The following is a 22,691-nucleotide window of genomic DNA, read 5'->3' on the forward strand; positions in this document are numbered from 1 at the left end:
TGGAGGCCCACGAGTCATATGTATGGGCTTCTCCACCCCTCGTGTGACAGCTGAGCAACTTTGTATTCACTCACGTCCGTCGACCTTCCTCTACACTGACGGTACAGTTACTCATTTTTGGTTCTACAGTAGCACTCTGAACGATTTTTGTCAAGTGTTCAGCTCTGTGCAGAATGCAACCTTTAGCCCTTGGGTACTTTCGAGTAGGAATGCTATAAGGCCTGTTTATTCAGGTTGCAAACTTGGTAAACTAAATAAAAGTTTCATTCCATTGCATTTTTTTTGTAAACATACAAGTGTAACGTATTGCGTGGTGTGCTGGTGCAATGTTGACACTAAAAGAGCGACTATGTACATTTGGTCAGAATTGTAGTGCGCGTTGTTTATTTAGCAGCGGTTATGTCACGATGGATTCCCTTTACCCATCTTTGCATTTGTTTACACGTTAAATATTTATCGGCTTTTATTTCTGTAATACTTTCAGAGTGTTTGCTCTTGTCAAACTCAACTCACAGTCTCTAATATCTTTCTAACCTTGTGTAATTTTGCTTCAATTATTTGATTATATATACACACAAGTTATTCATTTATTGATTCATTCACTTTCCAGTAGTGATGGGAATTCTGTCTCTTTTTAGAGAACAGGCTCCCAAACGTCTCTTCAGATTGTTTTTGTTGCTTTAATTACCAATCATTACGTAACATTGTGCACCCAATGAATTTGTGATTAATAGTATTGTTTGAATGCATTTTACAATACTACTACATTATGATGGACTTTTTCATTCTATTGTGAACTTTCAAACACGGAATCTCTGGAAAAGCACACGACACAACAAAATCTAAATTAAATTGAATTACTCTTCAATCCAAATGGTAGATGGTAAATGGTCTGCATTTATAGAGCGATTTTCAAGTCAATGAAGACCTCTCAAAGCAACAACAACATATAAATTACAAGAATAAACTTTTAGTTTTTTAGACATAACAAATGTAAAGTGAAAAGCCCCTAAATTGGCAAAAGAAAAATTAATGACTTCAAATTACAGAAAACGAACACATAACAAACAAATATAGCTTTTTGAAAGTTTGACAAATTTAAAGTGAAACACGGAATCCCTGAAAAAAGCAAAATAACAAAATATAAATTTAAATGATGAACTTGTTGTTATAAATGAACTATAAAATACAAGAACTTATAACTATTTACAATTCAGCTGACAGATTTTTCTGTCATCCTGCTGCTACCGGCACCTTAAAACCGCTAAAAAACTGCAAAAAAGAATGAGAGGTAAAATGACGCATATTGGTCAAATCTTGAGTCTTTGTAGTGTGTATTCTTCCTTGAGGTTTTAGCACTCTTTTTCAGTTGCCCTGCAGCATACAACAACATCTAGAAGTCAAATAATACACACTGTCCCTTTAATAAATATAAAATACAAGTAAAATAAAAATAAAGTTAAGGGAAATAAATCAAGAAACAAGTAATTGGTGTACTGTACTGTCATATATCTTATTTTTTAGACTTTGGAACATCATTTCTATTGTCTTGTAAGTAAAAGAAAAAAAGACAACAAGGTAGTGTTTCCCATAGGTAAATTGAAAATTGGATGGACTTCCTGTAACTGAAAATGTAAGCCACCTATTACAATCATTTTTACCCAACACCTATTGTCAAGAACCAGAAACGGATCAGGACCCAAACGCATGACGTTTCTCACACAAGCCTTTTATTTTACGGGAAATGGGGAGTCATGCACGTTAGGCAGCAGTCTGGCATGAAATGATAGGAAGCCAGAGGCCGACGAGATCGATACCAGTTGCCCAAGTAGATATCAGACAGATGGGGTCGATACCGGGCTGGACGGTACAGACAGGATTGATAATGAAACAGGAAATCGAAAATAAACAGGACAAACTGTACGGGAAGAAAACTGGAGAGAATAATAAACAGGACAAAAATAGACGGGAACGAAACTGAAAACCGATAATGAACTGGACAAAAATAGAGGGGGACGTAAACTGGAGAGAATAGAATAGAATAGAAAGAAACCACATGTCTTCGTAAATGCACCCGCTAGATTTGAAATTAAAATGGTGCTAGAGAAGTTGGAAAATTGGCTTTGAAAGTCCTTGAAAATTGTTTGAATTTGGCCGTGAAAAAGGTGTATGAATACTGCATCTCACTGATCAAATAGCATATTAGATTGATTGATAATTTGAGATTTTTCTTTCAGGCAGGAATATACAGTACGGTGGTGTCCCGTTTAGAGAGTCATCTATCTCATGGAAAAAACGCTATTATGTGACTTAAATGTCACAATTCCACTGTAACTTTTCTCTTCTGTTACTTCAGAGATGCATGTGGCCATAATAGGCGCTGGAGTCATTGGACTGAGTACAGCACAGTGCATCTACGAGCAATACCATTCCATTGTCACACCGCTCATCATTGAAGTGTATGCCGACCGATTCACCCCGCTTACGACTAGCGATGGAGCAGCAGGCCTTTGGCAGCCCTATCTAGATGACAAAGGGAATCTTCAGGAGAGGTATCAGTATTAAACTCTATTTTCTGGACTCTACGGGCACCTAAAACCCCACATTGGCCACAAATCTAAAAGTGTGCCTTATAAACTGGTGTGCCATTTTTACCACCGAATATGAGATCGTAAATGCAAAGGGTTAATATAGGCGTGCGTTACTACTTTTACAGTATACTCTCGTGTTTCATCAATGATTTATCAATCGACAACCATCACTGACAACAAAGGTGCATATTATATCCCTTATCTGAGCAACAAAAAGAGTGCAGTAAAACGCAGCATGCATTCATAAAAATAAAATGGCAACCTTTTGAAAAGGTAAAGTAAATACAATCACATCAATACAATTTAAGTTTGAATTTTGTGCAATTATTTCTCTCTTTTTAATTTGGAGTCCATGGCAGATCACACACAGGAGGCACACCCTTTAAAAGGAACGGGGCTTGGGTGACACAGCTGGCTCTCACACAGGGGACACGGGAAAGAAGACCACAAGTACACCCCAAATTGAAATGTAAAATGTATTTTACGTATTTTTACAGCATTGAAAACTGTTAAAAGTGCTTGTGTCATGTTTGTCCTCCTACAGAAACCATATTCAAACAAACTATATTTCCCTCCTGTATCTTTTTCAATTTGTAATTATTTTTGGTAAAGTGCCAGGGAGACACTTGCTTGTGCTAAAGAGACGCATGGGTTGCTAACCCCTCATTTAACTATGATATGCCATAAGTTTGTAATGTAGTGTATTATGAGCCAAATTGTTACGCGTAGCTCTTACTGTTGTCCAAATTTCATAAAATTTATAATCCGGTGCGCCTTATGAATGACAAATATATGACAAAAGACTACTTTTTGGGGGTGTGTGCCTTATAATCCAGTGCGCCTTATAGCGCGGGAAATACGATAATTATTTTTATGAGTATTTTTATCCTTCACAGTCTTTTTTTATTCTCTTTTGATTCAGGGAATGGTTGAAACAGTCCTTTGACTACATGGTGAGCTGTCTCCGTTCACCCGAGTGTGTCGAAATGGGTCTATTCCTCCAATCAGGTTACAACCTCTGCACAAAGCCAATGCCGGTGAGTAAAGCATCGCATATGAGAATAACAATATCAACCAAAAACCTACGATCTGGTTGTTATTCAAGTTTAAGTAGGAAAGTTGAACATGTGATGTAACAGCTTACTTTGGTCAGTCATGATTGATATGTTTTTTTTCAGAAAAGTTGCACTTCTGACCCTTGAGTAGAATGGTTCAGTTTCATAAAGGATGTTGAACATACGTTGAATCTAACCTTGACTTCTCTGTTGCGTCACCCTGAAAACACAGAGTTTGATCACAGACTTGGGTGAGATACATCAGTTCACTGTAGTATCAGATGGCTCTTTGGGTCCCTAAAAAAGCATGAATGGAGCCCAAATTTGACAAGTCACCGAGGCAACTGGGAGTCATAGGACAAGGTTTATTTTTTTTACTCCTCCTAAACTGATAACCAATTCAAAGCCAAAACATGAAATACAATAAGAAGAAACTAAAAAGGAGGGAAGGATGGATGGAGGGAAGGAATAAAGGAACAAAGAAAGATAGAAATGACCACAACTGGTTTATGTTTACAATAAAATGCATACAATCCTGCTTTATATAGTTTCCCTTCTCCGTTTACAAATTGTTTATCATTATTTTAATTAGTATTTCTTTTCGCTTATTGTGTACACCCAAATAATGCCATTTCATAAGAAGGTATATATATTTTTGGCCAAGGCATGTGTGAAATTAAGTATTGTAGCTTTTATAACATTTAGAAGTGGCATATTTTAACATAACAAATAGGTCCATGATAATATAGACATTTTATATGTCAGTTTTATGGTGCTATTAACAATATATAATACCTGTTAATTTATATATTTTCCCTGTATTTTATACATTTTGTTTAATCATTTATAATTATGTAGGTCTTGTCTTTCCTATTTTGGCTATAATGTTTATTCTGCTGCATATAATAAGCAACACTTAATTTACTGCAAGTAGGGAAAGAACTAAGAAAGATGCTAAAATAATTGTCTATACTGCTTATTTGTTCAATAAAATACACTTGTTTACACAAGTTTTTTTTTTTTAATTTGACATAGTCCGTCTTGCTTTGAGTAAATATCTGCTGCTTCGTGTTTGTAAGGTTTATTACCGCTCAATAAGAAGAATTGTAGTTATTAATGAGTAATTGGCTGAGGTTGACAGGTATGATATCTTGTCTTTATGGTTATCACTGACAAAGTACGCATTGATCAATTCATCAATAAAGAAAAGCTCTATTCTTTCACACACTCACTAATTTTGGGCATATATATATATATATATATATATATATATATATATATACAAGCATAATGGCTATATATACAGTACAAGCATAATGGCTTAGCTTTGCCGGGCTTTCTACTTGGGCAAGGTTGTTGGGGCTGTGGTTTGTTAAAAAAACGCCAGGTAGCCACTAGGGAGTGCCAAAGAGCACGGCCGCGTGCACCTTCAGAGCCACTTGTAAGCTAAGGCAGATTTTTATAAGTTTTGTTGGTATTTTTGGGGGTGCTTTGACACAGAACCTAGCTAAAGACACACCGAGTGCAACTGCACATTTTCACGAAAATTGGTTCAGCCATTTTGGAGCCTATAAGCGTCACACACACACACGCACACCAATCGGGATTTATAAAGTAGTTTATATTTATGTTATATTGTATACATGGGAAAGCACCTCTTTGCACGCCAATGCCTTTAGGTAAAATAAACTCATTGAGTATCTATTCACAAACTGGTCTCACACTGTAAAATGAATGAATACACCGTCAGCAACAGTCATAAAACAATTGTGATTTTATGAAGCGGTTTAAAACATTATCATGCATTAGACCACAATGTGGCCACAAAGTCTGACCTCACCTGCGCTGTTTTTGTGGGCAGGACCCGACATTTAAAGACATAGTCCTAGGCTTCAGACAACTTACAGAGCGAGAGCTGAACTTGTTTCCTGGCTACAGGTAGAAACACATAAAACATATAACGCATAAAACACATAAAAGCACAACTGTAATGTGTTACAGAACAATTGGCATTTCCTGAAGAGGGTTCCAAGACATTGATACAACATTTTTTTAATGAATGATTCAGATTATATACATATATAATATAATATAATACACTTTCTTCTTTTATAATGTACCTTTTTTTCTTGTTTTAGTTACGGGTGGTTCAACACTGGTCTCATATTGGAAGGTAAAACATACTTACCTTGGCTGATGAACTGGTGAGTTGAAGTGAATAAGATATCTGTGCTTTTTTTCTCTCTAAATCGGAATTTGAGTTGAACCAGGCAAAGGTCTTCCGTAGTAGCTGGTAATATGGTCAAATGTTAAACCAATAACACATGTACAGATAAGAAACTCAAATAAATCGATTATAGAGTAAATGACTGACAACTTTCTAGAAAGTCAAGTTAATGGAGCATAGAAAATTGTACTACGGAATGTGGCACCGTTTTGCACATTACTATTTAAAGAAAAATTACATCATAGTTGCTCGGAGGTAACGACCGATCAAAGCTCGGTTAGTGAACGTCAAACAACCTCGGACAAAAGGTGAACATGTTGCAATATGGCCACCTTCTGAGATGAATGAAATCTATATGTTTGAGAAAGCTGTGTCACACATAGGGGTGGATCCAGCCTAGTGGATGATTCAAGCTGGCCCGCCGGTAATTACTGAATATGCCAAAAAAGAACGTAATTTAGAGGTCATTTCCATTCAAGGTATTATTATTAACATTTTTTCAATGCTCTCTCTCTGGCTACTAGAGAGAAGTGTTGAGTTTTTACAGCATCCTGAGTTGGTTCAAGTGTAAAACTGCATTCATTCAACTGTTAAAATAAACCAGTAAACACATTCAATGCCAAACATGAAACTCTTTTTCCCCATTGTTTGTTTGTGAGTCTAGAAAAAAAAACACGTCATCTGTGATTATAATATGTAGGAAAGGTTAGTAATGTAGGCTGAATTGTAACGCGTAATACTGAAAAACAAAGCTTAACATTCAGAGTTGACATTCTTTTACTCATCCTACACACCTCAGAACAGAAATCTGGATTTGGCCTCAGAGCCAAACTGAGTTTGACCTCTGTGATTTAAACCAAATTATTCGGTTGAATTCCCTTTACTGTAGTTTAGGGTTTTTCAATGTGTTGCCTGTGGGCACCAGGTAACCCCTTAAGAACACATGAGTAGTCCGCAGACAGGTACTGAAAATGGCTCACCACTGACTGGGGTCACTGCAATTTTGTAGTAAATGTGATTTCTAACTAACATGTTTTATTGAGGGGCAGCACGGCAGCGCAGTGGTTAGCGCATGTGTGGCACAGTTCTGAGGTCATGAGATCAAACCTACTTGTGTGGAGTTTGCATGTTCACCCTGTGTTGAGTGAGTTTCCTCCAGGCACTCTGGTTTCCTCCCACATTCGTAAAAACAATTAGCCGGTCCAAATTATTATTAGGTGAGAATGAGGGAGTGAGTTGTTTGTCCGTGTGTGCCTGTGATTGGCTGGTAACTAGTTCAGGGTGTCCCCTGCCCACTGTCCGAAGACAGCTGCGATGGGCTCCAGCACCCCTGCGACCCTTCTGAGGATTAGCGGTGCAGATAATGGATGGATGGATGTTTAAGTGGTTGACTTTACGGTGGGGTGCAGCATTTCAAATAATATCTTTGAGCCAGGAGATGGCAGAAGAGTAACACATGATTTGCCTGGATTTTTTTAGACGGGCTCGATTAAACTCTTCTTTTTATCTTTTTGGAGATTTGTGCCCCGAACCGGTTGTTTAAAGTATGATGAAAGCAGATAGGTGCAATGGAAAACAAAGCCTAAGATCTTAGTTTGGCATTGTTAACACATACTTAATAGAGAAAATATTCAACTTTAAACTTTTTAAGGACACCTCAAACTAAGCACCCCACCTTTGACTTCTAATAATTGCAACCTGGTAATAACATAGTAGCAAGTTAGCATAACAGTAAAAACACAAGTTATTTTAGAAATATAAATAAAAATGGTAGCCTTTCATGCTAATCAGTAACCTAAAGTAGCCCTCACTTTCAAAAAGGTTGGAGAGATATTTAGCCTAGCTGCACTAGCTGTGTATTTTTTATACTGCAGAATGCAACGCATTCCGTACATCCAGATGCATTGTAGTTGGCATTAGAGGCAAGAACTGACCTGAAAAAAAAATCCAGCTCGACCTCATGGGTATTAAAGCTCGACGCAGCCTGACCCAGAGCAATTAGCTTGATTTGAGGGACCTAGCCCGGAGCAAGCCTGACATTTCATATATTATTGGTGAGGATCAGTGAGAAGAAGGGGCGTTTTTTCCGACTCTACCTCACAGCAGCGCACGCGCGTTTCTCTGGGTCTAGACTCTTGATCCTCCACAAAGAAAAAAGAAACAAAAAACAATGACGGGTGTATAATTTAAAAAAAAAAATCGAGAAAGAAGCACGGCCAGGCCTGAACTCCAACAAAATGATTGACATTTTAGGCCCAGACCCGGGCCATGCTTGGGCTTAAGATTTCACTTCTGATTGGCATGCGTTCTCGTATAAAGACTACTTTTGGTGTCTTCCACAGGTTGGCAAAACGGGGTGTGAAGTTTCATCACACGAAAATCAGTTCCTTCACTGAGGTTAGCTCTATAAACAGTCTTTCCACACAAACTTCCACAAACTTGATTTTTCTTCACACTGTGGACAATTGTGACTCTAAATGACAACAGATAGTGGCACAAAAATCAATACCATTTGAACGCATGTTGACTGTCTAGCCAGATGAACAAAACAATCGACATTTGCATTATTGGGATACTCAAAGTGTCAATCTTAATATCCCACAAAAAAACACTACAAACAATCAAATTAAGTTAAAAAATAATAATAATAATAATATTTGTTTTTAATAGAGTTTAATTATATTAGAATGTGGAAAATAATAAAATTATACACAAAATGACCCAAAAAACATTATTTAATCTGGAGCAGTGTTTCTCAACATATTTCGAGACAAAGCAAACATTTTCATCAAAAATCTTGAAGCACACCGTTTGTCGAAAATTTCTGGCACCAGTTTTTAAAAAAGAAATTATCATCTTGCCTTAATTGACAGTATAAAGCAGACCTGGGCAAATTACGGCCCGCGGGCCACATCCGGCCCTTTGTACGTCCCTGTCCGGCCCGCGTAAGACCAATCATAAACACCATAAAAAAAAAAAAATTAAACTTTTATTTTGAAATTTTATTTTGACTACATATACACGTCATAGACGTAGCGCCTTCACGCGCGTATTCACTTGAGTGAGTGAAGGTGATACTGTTCGCCAGGGTACCCTCAAGATGTCGGCACACCCCAAGAAAAGAAAAGTTGATAACGAATGCCGTATTTTCAACAAGACATGGGCTGCCAAATATTTCTTTACAGAAATTAAAGGTAAAGCAGTGTGCTTAGTCTGTGGTACACAGGTTGCTGTGTTTAAAGAATATAATTTGAATCGCCACTACACGACCAAGCATGAAGATGAATACAGAAACCTGTCTGGTGAAGAGCGTGCAAGGGAGTCTGATGCATTGCTAGCAAAACTACAAACCCAACAAGGATTTTTCACTAAACTTCACACTTCCAGAGATGCAGCCGTCAGGACAAGTTATGTAATTTCTCATAAAATCGCCAGAAAAAGTAGGGCATTTTCCGACGAAGAGTTTATTAAGGAGTGTTTATTGGACTCTGCTGAGCTGATGTGCCCAGAAAAAAAGGGCGCGTTTGAGAACGTTTCACTCTCCCGACGCACTGTAACGAGGCGGATTGAGGAAATCACGGGAAATTTAGAGCTTCAGCTGAGGAAAAGAGCGGCGGACTTTGACTTTTTTTCTCTGGCTTTGAATGAGAGCTGCGATGTACGTGACACCGCCCAGCTGCTCATCTTCTTACGTGGGATAACCGCAGACTTTCAAATCACGGAGGAGTTGGCATCCTTGCAGTCAATAAAAGGGACAACCACAGGTAATGACTTGTTCAGAGAGGTAAATGCATGTATGGATGTATGGACATGTTAGAACTGAAATGGAACAAGCTTGCAGGTGTGACAACAGATGGTTGTCCAAATCTGGCCGGGAAAAATGTTGGACTTTTAAAGAGAATGCAGGATAAAGTGACAGAAATGAACCCTGATCAGAAATTGACATTTTTGCATTGTATCATACATCAGGAAGTGTTGTGTAAGACAGTGTTAAAAATGAAACATGTTGTTGATTCTGTCACTAAAATAGTTAACTTCATCAGAGCGAGAGCTTTAAATCACAGACAGTTTGTTGCTTTGTTGGAGGAAAATGAGGCTGAATATGGTGACATAAGCTATCACTGCACTGTTAGGTGGCTCAGCCTTGGCAAAATTCTGAAAAGTGTCTGGGACCTGAGAAACCAGATTCAGGAGTTCTGTGTTCAGAAAGGTCATGACGTCTCAGAACTTTCAGATGAAGACTGGTTGGCAGACCTCGGATTCACTGTGGATGTGACCGCACTAATGAACGAACTTAATGTCAAACTGCAGAGCAAGGGCCTTTTTGTGCATGAGATGTACAGTGCAGTGAAGGCTTTTATGAGAAAACTGTAGCTTCTCTCAAGCCAAGTGAAGGACAACATTCTGACCCACTTGCCAACACTTAAGGAAGCCAAAAGATCAGGCGATCACCTCCAAAAGTACTCAACCATGTTAGAAACATTGCATGCAGAGTTTTCAAGGCGATTTCAAAACTCTTGAGAGTGAAATGCACATGGTCTCTTCTCCCTTCAACTGCAGTGTGGATGATGCCCCAAGTGAAGTTCAGATGGAACTCATAGATCTGCAGTCTGACACACTTTTGGCAGATCACTTCAAGTCAGTCTCACTGCTGGATTTTTACTCCCTCAAAGAGGAGAACTTTCCACACCTGAGGAAGCATGCTCAGAGGATCCTAGTCCTCTTTGGATCTACCTATCATTGTGAACAGACATTCTCAGTTATGAAGTTTAATAAATCCAAACATAGATCCTCTATGACTGTTGACCACCTCTCAGCTGTCCTTCGCATAGCCACTTCAGACATTCCGCCAGATTCCAATGCCCTTGTTCAAGCCCAGAACAGACTGGATTATTCTCACTGAAGAGGTAACATGAGGTGGAGAACGTTACAAGTTATTGTTTGTGGAAATTAACAAGTTAAAAATAAATTGCACTGGTTCAATGATTGTTTTTCTTATTTAACCAATACACCACAATTTCACATAGCCTAATATAAATATTTACAGAGTGCTATATTCTTCTGATTATCAGCATCAGCTATTCAAAATATTTAATTTGAGCATTTTACAATGAAAGAAAGTTGGTGGCCCTCTGACACAATTCAGGTTTCTCATGCGGCCCCTGATAAAAATTAATTGCCCACCCCTGGTATAAAGTTTTGAATTTATGTGCAAGATTTTTTTTTTACTTCATTCTTTTTAGGCACTAACTAAACAGCTTCATTAAACAAAATATGGTATTAAATATCTACCCCTGAAATACCTCGCAAGCAGAAAATTATTATCTACAAAGAAACATTGATTTATTTGCTGCCACCTACTGATGTGAATGAGTTTACATTTACTAGCCTGCAAGAAAGCAAATATTTTATACTGAACAATGGCAACATTGGGCAACTTCCTGAAGCACACTAGACAAGGTCAAATGGCACACTAGTTGAAATGCAATAATTTAGATTGTAACAAGTAAATATAACCTTTAAATAAAATAACTTATATGCCAGTGGATCAAGATTTCAATTTTTGCATTGCGCAAAAAGGGGTACTAACTTAAATGAAGAGTAGTGTTGCTTTTGTTATGTGTTTCGAGGATGAGGATACAAATACTTTAATTTGATTCCCTGCCCTGGCCCACACCTTTGTAATAAAAACGATTCTGTGTATTTATAGTTTTCTCAGATTTTTTTACATTTTAAAATTTATTTCACTCTATATATATATTTTGCAGCCAAATGTTAGAAAAATACCGTAATGTAAAATAACATAAAATAATGTAAGAGTTAAACAACCTTTATTTAAAACATTGAGTATGTGCAGTTAGCAGATTCATCTCATCTCATTTGCCGTACCGCCTATCCTCATTAGGGTTGCGGGGGGGCTGGAGCCCATCCCAGCCATCTCCGGGCAGTGGGCAGGGGACACCCTGAACTGGTTGCCAGTCAATCGCAGGGCACACAGGGACAAACATCTCATTCGCTCATTCACACCTAGGGACAATTTTGGACCGGCCAATTCACCTGAAATGCATGTTTTTGGAACGTGGGAGGAAACCGGAGTGCCCGGAGGAAACCCACGCAAGCACGGGGAGAACATACAAACTCCGCACAGGAAGTCTGGAGCTGGATTTGAACCCACAACAGGTTCCCATGAAATGAACTGTGCCGCACAAGCGCTAACCACTGCGCCGCCGTGCTGCCCCTGTTAGCAGATTTCAGACTAAAAAAAAAAAAAAAAAAAATGAATGGAGGGGTCAAATACATTAAATCCATTTGTCTACATTTCCTACTTTAATTGTATAATTTCCAGTTTTCTGTTATTTATTTATGTATTTACAGTATATTTTAATGCTTCTCTGCTTTTAGTTGTGCAAAAAGGGTGCAGATGTGATAGTAAACTGTGCTGGGGTGCGAGCCGGAGAACTTCAACCAGACACTGAGCTTCAACCAGCACGGGGACAAATAATAAAGGTAAGAAAAATCATTGAACCTTTCATCTGGGTACAATGTAAAATGTTTGTAATCCTCCATATTCCTATTTTCTAGGTGGAGGCCCCATGGTTGAAGCATTGGGTTTTAACCCACACTGAGGGCATATACAACTCACCTTACATCATTCCAGGGTATTTTAAGTGACCTGACAATGAAAATCTCTTTCCACTCTCAAATTACATGTGACAAGGGCCTAACACTCAATTTATACACAGAAAAAAAGTGAACCCTTTGTGTTGTTTTCTGCTGTGTTTTCACATATTTTTGTCTGCAGGAGTCGTCTTGTGTCAGTGGGCGGGGTGTTTCAGTTGGGAAACTGGAACGACAGAAATGATTCCACCGATCACAAGAACATGTGGGAGAAGGCTTGCCAGCTCGAACCTAGTCTGAGGGTAATATAGAGTATTTTCTGGACTATAAAGCGTACCTAAAAACCCCATATTGGCCAGAATTTTGAAACTGCGCCTTATAACCCAGTGCGCCTTATGTACTGCATTAAACAAGTAGGTTTGATGGTGTACTTCCTTATTCGAGCGATAATTGGGCAATGATAGATTATTAATCATCCTGGACCAAATTGCAAAATACATTGTTTGTAACGGGATTCAAACCCGGGTCGTGGTGGTGAGGGGTCAACACTCTTCCACTAGCTCACCAGTGGTACAGATGTAATACTAAAAGCTATTGTAGTTTGTCTCATTATCACACTATTTTTTGCTCACGGTGCCCAATAACAATGATAAGAGAGAAAATAGAAAGTCTTTCAACAAAATACTACGCAAGCTCTTTATGTTCGTATACATATTGAACTGAGTGGTCATTGATGCAGAGGTGAAGATGTGGAAAAACTGTTTTACCTGTCAGAATGCACTAGGCAAATTAGTATTTCTGGCACCGTGAGTACAAATAGTGTGATCATGAGATAATGTCTAATGCAGGGGTGTCAAACTCATTTTAACTCAAGGGCCACACAATAGAACAAACTTTCTCTCGAGGGGCGAACTTGTAGATTGAGGACAAAGAAAAAAAGAAATAAGAGAAAGAGAGGGAGAGAAAAAGAGAAAGCGTGGGACAAGGAAAGATAGAATTGGAGAAACAGTGAGAGAGAGAAAAAACAAGAGATAGAGAGAATGTGAGAAACAAGAGATACAAAGAAAAATAATGGGAGAGGGGGAAAGAAAGAGAAAGAAAGAAATCGAAAGGGTAATTGAAAGAGAGAAATAGAGAAAGAGCCAAAGAGGAACAGAGAGAGAGAGAGAGAGAGAGAGAGAGAGAGAGAGAGAGAGAGAGAGAGAGAGAGAGAGAGCGTCTTTGTAGGAGGCACCTGGCTTTGGCAACATCAAGTGGACATATTTCAACCTGCAGCTCGTTTTTCTCATGCGCACCCCTGAGCGTTGTCTCGCAGGCCGGATTCAATGCCTTAGCGGGCCTGATCCGGCCCGCGGCCGCCTGTTTGTCACCCCTGGTCTAATGCCTTTTCATGTGTCACCTTTCCAAGCTCGTTTTAATTATAAACAATCTTTTCCAATTCTAATCACTGATGCTTGGTGTCGATTGATTTCTCATGGCACTATATAGATAGATAGATAGATAGATAGATACTTTATTCATCCCCGTAGGGAAATTCACACTTCCAGCAGTCTACCACGTTGTTTATTAACAGATTAACATGATGCCCTAGGGGTGCTTGTAGCGGAGTGGATGACGTCACGCCAGTCCAAAAGTTCGACATCCCTGCGGCAGATGGAAAACTTTTCTTTGTGAAAATCCAGGGATACACCACACCACCATATATACCATTAATGTATAAAGAGCCCAATGGTAACATGGCAGTTTTTACCGTAGTCCCAATTTCCTGCACCTTAAAGTCTGGTGCGCCTTATGTATAAAAATATATGACAAAAGAGTATTTTGGGGGGTGCGCCTTATAATCCATTTTGCCATTTAGTGCAGAAATTACGGTAATCTTGTCATTGCACTGAACACTGTCTTATGAATTAGAGTTCCAGAATCTCCGAGGCTGCCTCACCATGGCAACATTACTTCTATTTAGTCGCAATGTCATATGTCATCCATTTTGTTTCAGCTGGCTTGATTATTTGCAAGTTCTTCTCTCGTTTCCTTCCCGTATCTATCTTAATGTGTCATTTCGGTTAATTTTGCATTATGTCTGCGTTTTTGTTTTTACTGACTGCAGCATGCCAAGATAGTGGATGACTGGACTGGCCTGAGGCCAGCTCGGAGTAAAGTCAGGCTGGAACGAGAGACTATATTGTGTGGTACCACCACAGTTGAGGTGAATTGTTCAAAATGTTTGATCATAACTCAAAATATCTTTCAACATTTCTGAGTGACTGTGATTGTCTTGCAGGTTATTCATAACTACGGCCATGGAGGTTTTGGGATGACTATTAGCAGAGGCTGTGGACAGGAAGCCGCCAGGCTATTTGGTCAGATTGTGGAACAAAAGGGGAAAGGACCAAAAGCTAACCTGTGAAGTGTTTTTTTTTTTGTCATCAAATCATGATATTAAAATGTCCTTTTTTGGTGATAAACACGGGGCTGATGTTATTCACGGTTAAATAACTGAAACAAATCGTAATTTTAAACAAAAAAAAACACTATAGAATTTACAAATCATGCTAATGAATGGTTTCACTCATTTGTTTTACAAAGATTTACTGCCACAATGTAGAACATTCACATAATTTTGTGTTCACAATATTTAATGTGCTGTACCAGGAATACTGTAACGATCAGCAGCTCTTTTTCAAATGAAGCATAGCTCATAAGGTGCAAAAATACATCATTCTTTACATCACATTTTCTATAGAAATTTAAAAAAGAACTTGATGAGTTAGAACATCTGCGTACTTTAAATAAACTGACTTATGACGTAAGATTGTAAACATTAAAGGTTGTCCGGAATTGAAATTGAATTTAAGTAGTTCTGCCATTGAATCCAATCATGTATTTTTTAGTGAAGCGCACGTTCATAATTTGAAAATATCGCAGACTTCACAAACAATATGTTTCAATTAAGTGCCATCGAGAGTTAAAGCTTCAACTCAAAGTTTAATGTTAAATGAGCTATGGCTGTTGAGTTAGTTTTAACTTGGACAGTATTAATCATTTCACCATTGCCATAGTTAAAAATAATTTTGGCATGAATTGATTGTTATTTGAATTGCCTTGTCCATTAAAAACAAACTGGTGTTGACATCTTAAGTCATGCTTGGGCACCCTTATTGTGATGATAATTGGCTATTTATTATGTGTCTGTTTTCAAAGCTAAGATGACACTTTAGTGAGTACTAACACAACAAAAGCAGGGGTTTTCCTGGTAAAGAACATATTTGATTTTTTTTAAGGCTTTTTGAGTTACACATACTGAAGTTTAAGTAAGTTATTACATTGTAACACTTAAAACTACAGCTCTTTTTTTCTTTTTATTTGCATCGCAAAACAAAGATTCACACCTGCTGGTTTTCCTCTTAAATTTTCTGAGACTTTGCTAGCCCTAACATATTCTTCAGTCATGGTGGTTGCATTTCAGCAATTTTGTCGAAATGACCAGGTTCAAAATTGATGGCAATAGTAGCTGTAGGTAAGTGCAGAGATATGAAATTTTGTGCGTTCTTCCCAACTGAAGTTAACTCAGTGCCTCGACTGTAGATGAGACGCAAGATGCACATGGAAAGCGGCCGCAACTTCATTTTTTTTGTTTTCATTCGTTCTTCATTACAAGACTATCCAATGAGGCTCAGCCCTGAGAGCCAGAACTGGAGTGCGGGATCGGCCCAGTGTCTTGTGAGGAAGGGATTCGGCCCGTCATCTCCTGGCCCCACTGGCGCTGGGAGGATTCCTGCAGGCCTCGTCCAGTCGTCTCGATTGGCAGTGCGCAAGATGCAATGGCGGCGAGAAGACAGCAGCAGCAATAAACCGAGAGAGCCAAATAAACGGATGACTCCAATAGCACCTGCAGAGGAAAGCATAGGTGGACATCTTTACATGTCTTTTTGGTGAAAGGAGGCAAATTTAGCAAATGTTACCTGTGCAACAAAAGGTGTGATGAGGGCACCAACTCTTGCCATTCCGCTGCTTGTTCCCAAGCCTAAAGCCCTGTTAGCAGTTGGATAAACCTGCAGTAGGCCAGAAAAATGTTCATTAACTTCTTTCCGCTCTTGACCACCATTTCGATTGGCTTCTAATCTAACTAATACTATTATCCTGTGGTGGGCCGTCAGGGCCTGCAAGGCCTTCGCTGCAGGAGGAAAAAAGATTTGAATCAGGATGTTTATTATATTTTTTCCATGAATACTTATTAGATAATTCCAAATAGTCTGCCAGCCTTCTTTCATTGCTTGTCCCCTGGTTATGCTGCTTCCTGACGTATGTTTTCATATCGCAGGCGCTGAGAATTAACATCAGTGTCGAAGCTTTTAGTTTAGCCAATCAGATTTTAAGTTGTCAGGGCCCGTGCCTGCGAGCAGGCTTTGGGAATCGTCATTGGTTTCATAAACTATGAAGCGGCGATAAAAGAGGTAGCACAACAAAAACCTGAAGAAAAAAAATCACAGTGTCCATTGCTTCTGTTCAAAGGACTTGTTCAGCCCTAAATCGAAGAAAAAAGCTTATGCAAGAAATACGAAAGGGCAGGCTTGACTTTCAGCATTAGCTTCAATGGTGATGGAAAAGAACTGAAACGCACAGAATCTGTAGGACAGTAACTTAAATCTTCTTGAGGAAAGAAAGAAGGATGGATTTTGTGCACAAATATAAAGGATTTTTGGTGAGTAAGAGGTAGCCTATAAATGAGGCAATTTTATGAGGTTATTGATGCTTTTTTTATGCGTTGCGGCTCTAGCTGTAGTAACTGTTTAATAGCCATCAAATAGTTATTGAGGGTCGGATTGATTCAGCCTACTAAAGACTCAGGTGTAAATGCATGGCCCGCCACTGCTATTATCATTATACATTCAACATAAACAATGTAATAACCTCTGGCGTATACACATAGGCAGCCTGAAATCCTCCAGCGATGAAAGCTCTGGCAATGAAGATTAGTACTGTCATGGATGCCCTGCAACAAAATGAGAAGCGGTGTTGGCTTTATGACACAATTGCACCCCCAAAAAATAAAACTTTTCCAAGTTTTCCCTTTTACCTGCCCACACAGCCATATAGTGGAATAATGCACAAGGAGAAAACCAAAAAGCACAAGGCCATGGTCTTCCTTCTTCCTAAGCGATCGATCGCCCACAACGTCACCAAAAGTCCTGGAGAACATCGATCAGAAAACTCAATAAGTTCATGGATAAAACTTTAGAGATTACAAGTAACATCCGAGGTACAGCCGGGATCGATTCTGACCATCCGGTTGCAAGTCAGATTGGATGTAAGTTGAAACCCATTTCAATTGCTCTGCTGCAGAGACAGTATCTAGCTAATGAGTGATTGGCGAGAATGTGAGTCTGGGATGCCAGAATTTTCCTACGCGTTGCCGGGCTGCTACGTGCTACAGTGCCAGTCATTAAAATCATTTTTCTTAAAATTGAGCATCTGCTGGATGTAAGTTGAGCAGGTCTTTCATCAGATTTTACTTGTTTTTAAATGCATTGCCTGGTAAATGAAAAATAGGTATGTTAAAAAACACTTTTGAAAAAAACAAAAAAAAGAACCTTAAAAATAAGCTCGTCATTGGCACCAGATCTCACTTGTCCCTTAAAAATAATGCAGAACATTATTTTTTACCTGGGAATTCAGATAGAGTTGTCCACAACAGGTCTTTGTAGTCATCACTGTTCAAATATTTACATTCCAAGCTACATCTGAGCTCCATCTTATTGCCTTTGGACACTTGAGGATAACAAAAAGAACACATTTATAGCTTGGATCAGTCAATTATAATGTCTGTTTTCATATCATAATGGCTTACCCACTAAAAACAACAGCAAAAAAATAATAAAAATCAATTCAAAGAAACCTGCCATTTCAAAAGTGGTCAGATTTTTTGTGGTTCCAGATTCAGTCACAACTTAGAAAGGTGACATTAGTTTTTAAAAAGGTAAAGGATATATTGCAGGTGACTGAACTTACGAATATAAAATATGTTTCTAAGTATAAAACTAAAGATGGGGGTACAATATTACAGCTTCACTTCTACTAAGGTGTGATAAGGGAGTGATTGTTGATCGAGGGTCACAAATGTGGTGTCTACAAACACCAGACAGCCCACACGAGCAACCTGTGAGCCCCTCATATTTTTTTTAAAGCCAAGCAGTGATGGGAAAATGTCAACTATTTTGAGGGATGTTGTATAACTTATTATTTGCATAGAATTAAAGACGAAAAATATTAACGAGTAAAATCATGTATTGTTTTTGTAAGTGGGAACTCATTAAAATGTTCAGTTTTTGAATTACATAAAACTATGATACGGAACAGTATACAGTTATTTAAATAAATGTACTTTGATATTATCTGTAAAACTGCATACCCGTGACATTATTCACATCGATCAACTGATTTTGGTTTTAAAGGATTAGTCGTTTGGTTATTTATTGTTAAATAATTGATTGGTTTATTAGTAATATTAAAATAAAAATACATTTTATTTTACCTTTAACATTTTTATTGTTTGGAAATAAAACTATTTAGTGCAAAAATGTATTTTATACATATTCAATACACATTCTTCTTCCGGAGTCTAGCGAGAACAGTCGCTTCCTTACACTCCTTTTTAATGGATTAACAAATTATTGTTTTAATGGTATTGTACTAAATCATGCATGGACTTGCTCCCTCATATCTTTCAGATATGATTTCCCCTTATGTTCCTCTCCAAAGCCTTCGATTTTTTTGTTTGTTATTGCAACATCCATTGCAGCCTGGTCATCCTGGACGGGGAATTACCTCAAGTGAGGTCCCTTCTCAAGGTTTCTTCGCTTTCCTCATGTTAAGGTTTGAGTTTTTCCTTGCCCTCATGTAGGTTTTAGATCAGGGGATGGTGTAATAATAGTCCTTAGATTGCAATAGTCTGTAGCACTTTGAGACTCCTTGTGATTAAGCGCTATACAAGTAAACATGACTTGCCTTGACACAATGATCATTTGTTTGTATGATTGATTTAAGAAGCATCCAAAGTTATTTTGGAGAAGGGTTTTCTTATAAGCCTTTGGCTTCAACATCTCATCTCATCAGCTGCACCGCTTATCCTCAGTAGGGTCGCGGGGGTGCTGGAGCCCATCCCAGCAATCATCGGGCAGTGGGCAGGGGACACCCCGAACTGGTTGCCAGCCAATCGCAGGGCACACAGGGACAGACAACTCACTCGCTCATTCACACCTAGGGACAATTTGGACCGGCCAATTCACCTGAAATGCATGTTTTTGGAATGTGGGAGGAAACCGGAGTGCCCGGAGGAAACCCACGCAAGCACGGGGAGAACATACAAACTCCGCACAGGAAGTCTGGAGCTGGATTTGAACCCACGGAGGAGGTTCCCAAGACATGAACTGTGCTGCACATGCGCTAACCACTGCGCCGCCGTGCTGCCCCTGGCTTCAACATGTCATCCCAATTTTCTTTCTTTTTAGGTAATTTGTTCATTCTGTGATTAGATGTTTCTTGCAACATGACTGAAAATATAAAATAAAGGAAATACAGTACATAACAAAAAGCAAGGAGATAACTCACTTCCACAAGCACCACCCTCTTGAAAAAGCTCTGTGGTGAGCAACACAAGGCCATAATAAGAAAAAGCGTTTGCAAACCTGAGGACAAGAAACACAAATATCAGACAATTCATTTTATGTGTCTAAAGTAGTAACATTCAATTCATATCCCTGTCCCGCCCAAAAGAATTTTCCTCCATTTAGTACCAAATAAACCACAAAAGGACGGTTGTCCAGCGAAAATGTGTAGAGAACAAGTCACGAATCTTCCCACGTTCCTCCTAATAAATAACACAAAACAAAAAATCAAGAGACTGACAGTAATCACAGGTGATGAAACAAATTGCAGTTATCCGAATCAGATTGTGAGCGTTACGCTCCGTAGAAATTGATTTACTTGTTTGGCTGCGATGAGTTTTCCTAGCGGCATGGGCACTCCATTTTCCATGGCAATCCGCTTCAAAGTCGCCAGAGCTTTTTCTTCATTGCCCGTCAACACATCGTATCGAGCGCTCTCAGGGAGCCACTGTAACCATATTGAAAGAGACTCATAAGTTTTCAACTAATATGCGCTGTGTTAAGATGATGAACAAGGATAAGCCCCAGGTTGCATTTCCACTTATAAAGGCCACTTAATCAACAATAGTCAAAACGCAGTACAGTGGTAACTCTTCTCACGGGCTTAATCCGTTCCAGGATCGTACCAATACCTTCAAATTTTTCCAATATGAAAACATTAATCATTAATTGGTCCGCTCCCGTCCTCCCAAAAGCCTACAAGTGAATCCTAAATAGCTGTAAAACATTGTTTGTTAATTCCTCACCCATTGCAGACTTGGTCATAATTTTTATTTTATTTTATATTTTACTTTACTTAAATATTTGAATTTTTTTGTTGTTGTTCGTTAATGCAACTTCCATTGCAGTCTGGTCATCCTGGAAGGAGGGGTTACCTCATGTGCAGTCCCTTCTTAAGGGTTCTTCATTTTCCTCATGTTGAGATTTTTGAGTTTTTCCTTCGCCTCATGTAGGTTTTATATCAGGGGATGTAGTAATAATAGTCTGTGGTTTGCAATAATCAGTGGTCTGTGCAGCCCTTCGAGACTCCTTGTGATTAAGGGCTATACAAATAAACATTACTTGAAATTACTTTTCCCTACCATGGGCCAGGTAATTGTCTGACTACATTCTTGCGGCCCGGCCAATATTAACATTGGTGATAACAACAATAATGATAACGAATATAAGCCCAAATCCATTGTTTAATCCTTGTACCTCTTGGGATCTAAATTAAATAGAAAAAGGCATTAAATATGATCTCATCATGACACTATTTTTACTCACAATAGCACATTGTACCTTGTTTTGATGCTTTGTTTCAACGTTGCACAACGTGGCACTGTGAGAAAAGATACTGTGGTGCTGAAATAAAATCGAATGCCTTTTTCTTTGTCATCAACAATCCTATTGGCCTAGTGGTTAGGATTAGGTGCTCACATCGCCGCAATCCTGAATCATTTCTTGTTACATCCAATGTACAACCAACACCAGGGATATGTGGAAAGGCATTCAGGCCATCACCAGTTACAAGCCAACCACCGCCCCAGTGCAGAACACTAGCATGGACTTTCTGAATGACCTCAACAAATTCTTTGGAAGGTTCGAGGCACAAAACAGCACCCCTGCAGCGAAAGCGGTTCCAAATCAGGACGAAAGAGCACTCCACCTGGACTCATCTGACGTGAGGAAGACCCTGAGAAGGGTCAACACAAGGAAGGCTCCAGGACCGGACAACATTCCGGGGCGGGTACTTAGGGAGTGCGCCGATCAGCTGGCTTGTGTACTAACAGACATTTTCAACACCTCGCTAGACCAAGCCAAAGTACCATCATGCTTCAAATTTGCCAACATCATCCCAGTGCCAAAGAAACCCCAGATCTTATCACTCAACGATTACCGGCCCGTTGCACTGACTCCTATCATAATGAAGTGCTTTGAGAGACTGGTTAAAGAGCACATCACCTCCAGTCTCCCCTCCTCATTCGACCCCTTTCAGTTTGCCTACAGGACAAACCGCTCCACCAGGGATGCCATCTCCTCTGCGCTTCACCTGAGCCTGACACATCTAGAGGAGAAGAACACCCATGTGCGGATGCTGTTCCTGGACTTCAGTTCAGCATTCAACACCATCATCCCACAACATCTGGTAGACAAAATGAGACTCCTGGGTTTCAACACCCCCCTGCGGAACTGGCTGCTGGACTTCCTCTGTGACAGACCCCAATCAGTGCGGATAGGTCAGAACAGTTCAGATGTCATCTACCTCAGCACGGGCTCCCCCCAAGGCTGCGTCCTAAGCCCCTTGCTGTTCACCTTGATGACACACGACTGCGTCCCTAGGTCCACCACAAACCACATCGTGAAGTATGCTGACGACACAACAGTGGTGGGCCTCATCAGGGATGACAACGACCTGGCCTACAGAGAGGAGGTGGAGCAGTTGGTGGGCTGGTGCAGGGACAACAGCCTGGTCCTGAATGTCGACAAAACTAAAGAGATCATTGTCGACTTTAGGAAAAACCAGCCCAACCATGCCCCACTTTGCATCAACAAC

At 39.3% G+C, this 22,691-nt stretch overlaps 2 protein-coding genes, 1 long non-coding RNA gene and 1 pseudogene across 3 annotated transcripts in view; 3 read left to right on the forward strand and 1 right to left on the reverse strand.

Moving 5' to 3' along the window:
* Positions 1-14,956, forward strand: LOC148365516 (D-amino-acid oxidase-like). Its single transcript, XM_088335888.1, has 11 exons — positions 1-101; positions 2,357-2,552; positions 3,514-3,628; positions 5,508-5,584; positions 5,785-5,850; positions 8,216-8,270; positions 12,276-12,380; positions 12,456-12,532; positions 12,676-12,793; positions 14,599-14,697; positions 14,773-14,956. The coding sequence occupies exons 1-11, from the start codon at positions 23-25 to the stop codon at positions 14,896-14,898; spliced, it is 1,113 nt and encodes a 370-aa protein (XP_088192014.1). The 5' UTR covers positions 1-22; the 3' UTR covers positions 14,899-14,956.
* Positions 8,910-10,856, forward strand: LOC148365517 (uncharacterized). Its single transcript, XR_015850490.1, has 2 exons — positions 8,910-9,637; positions 10,434-10,856. It is a non-coding gene; the product is annotated as an uncharacterized LOC148365517 (long non-coding RNA).
* On the forward strand, positions 9,631-10,856 carry LOC148365518 (general transcription factor II-I repeat domain-containing protein 2A-like; annotated as a pseudogene).
* Positions 13,987-22,691, reverse strand: part of svopa (SV2 related protein a) — a 17,006-nt gene continuing 8,301 nt past the window's right edge. Inside the window, exons 9-16 of the mRNA XM_088335883.1 lie at positions 20,475-20,603; positions 20,285-20,358; positions 20,100-20,176; positions 18,156-18,260; positions 17,569-17,680; positions 17,403-17,484; positions 16,454-16,543; positions 13,987-16,380 (exon numbers count right to left, since the gene is read on the reverse strand). Coding sequence (XP_088192009.1) covers positions 16,165-16,380; positions 16,454-16,543; positions 17,403-17,484; positions 17,569-17,680; positions 18,156-18,260; positions 20,100-20,176; positions 20,285-20,358; positions 20,475-20,603 — 885 coding nt within the window. The 3' untranslated portion in view covers positions 13,987-16,164. The remainder of the gene's footprint in view (positions 16,381-16,453; positions 16,544-17,402; positions 17,485-17,568; positions 17,681-18,155; positions 18,261-20,099; positions 20,177-20,284; positions 20,359-20,474; positions 20,604-22,691) is intronic.

Source organism: Urocampus carinirostris, chromosome 5, assembly GCF_059441175.1.
Source record: "Urocampus carinirostris isolate Australia breed hairy pipefish chromosome 5, RoL_Ucar_1.0, whole genome shotgun sequence".
Lineage (NCBI taxonomy): Eukaryota > Metazoa > Chordata > Actinopteri > Syngnathiformes > Syngnathidae > Urocampus > Urocampus carinirostris.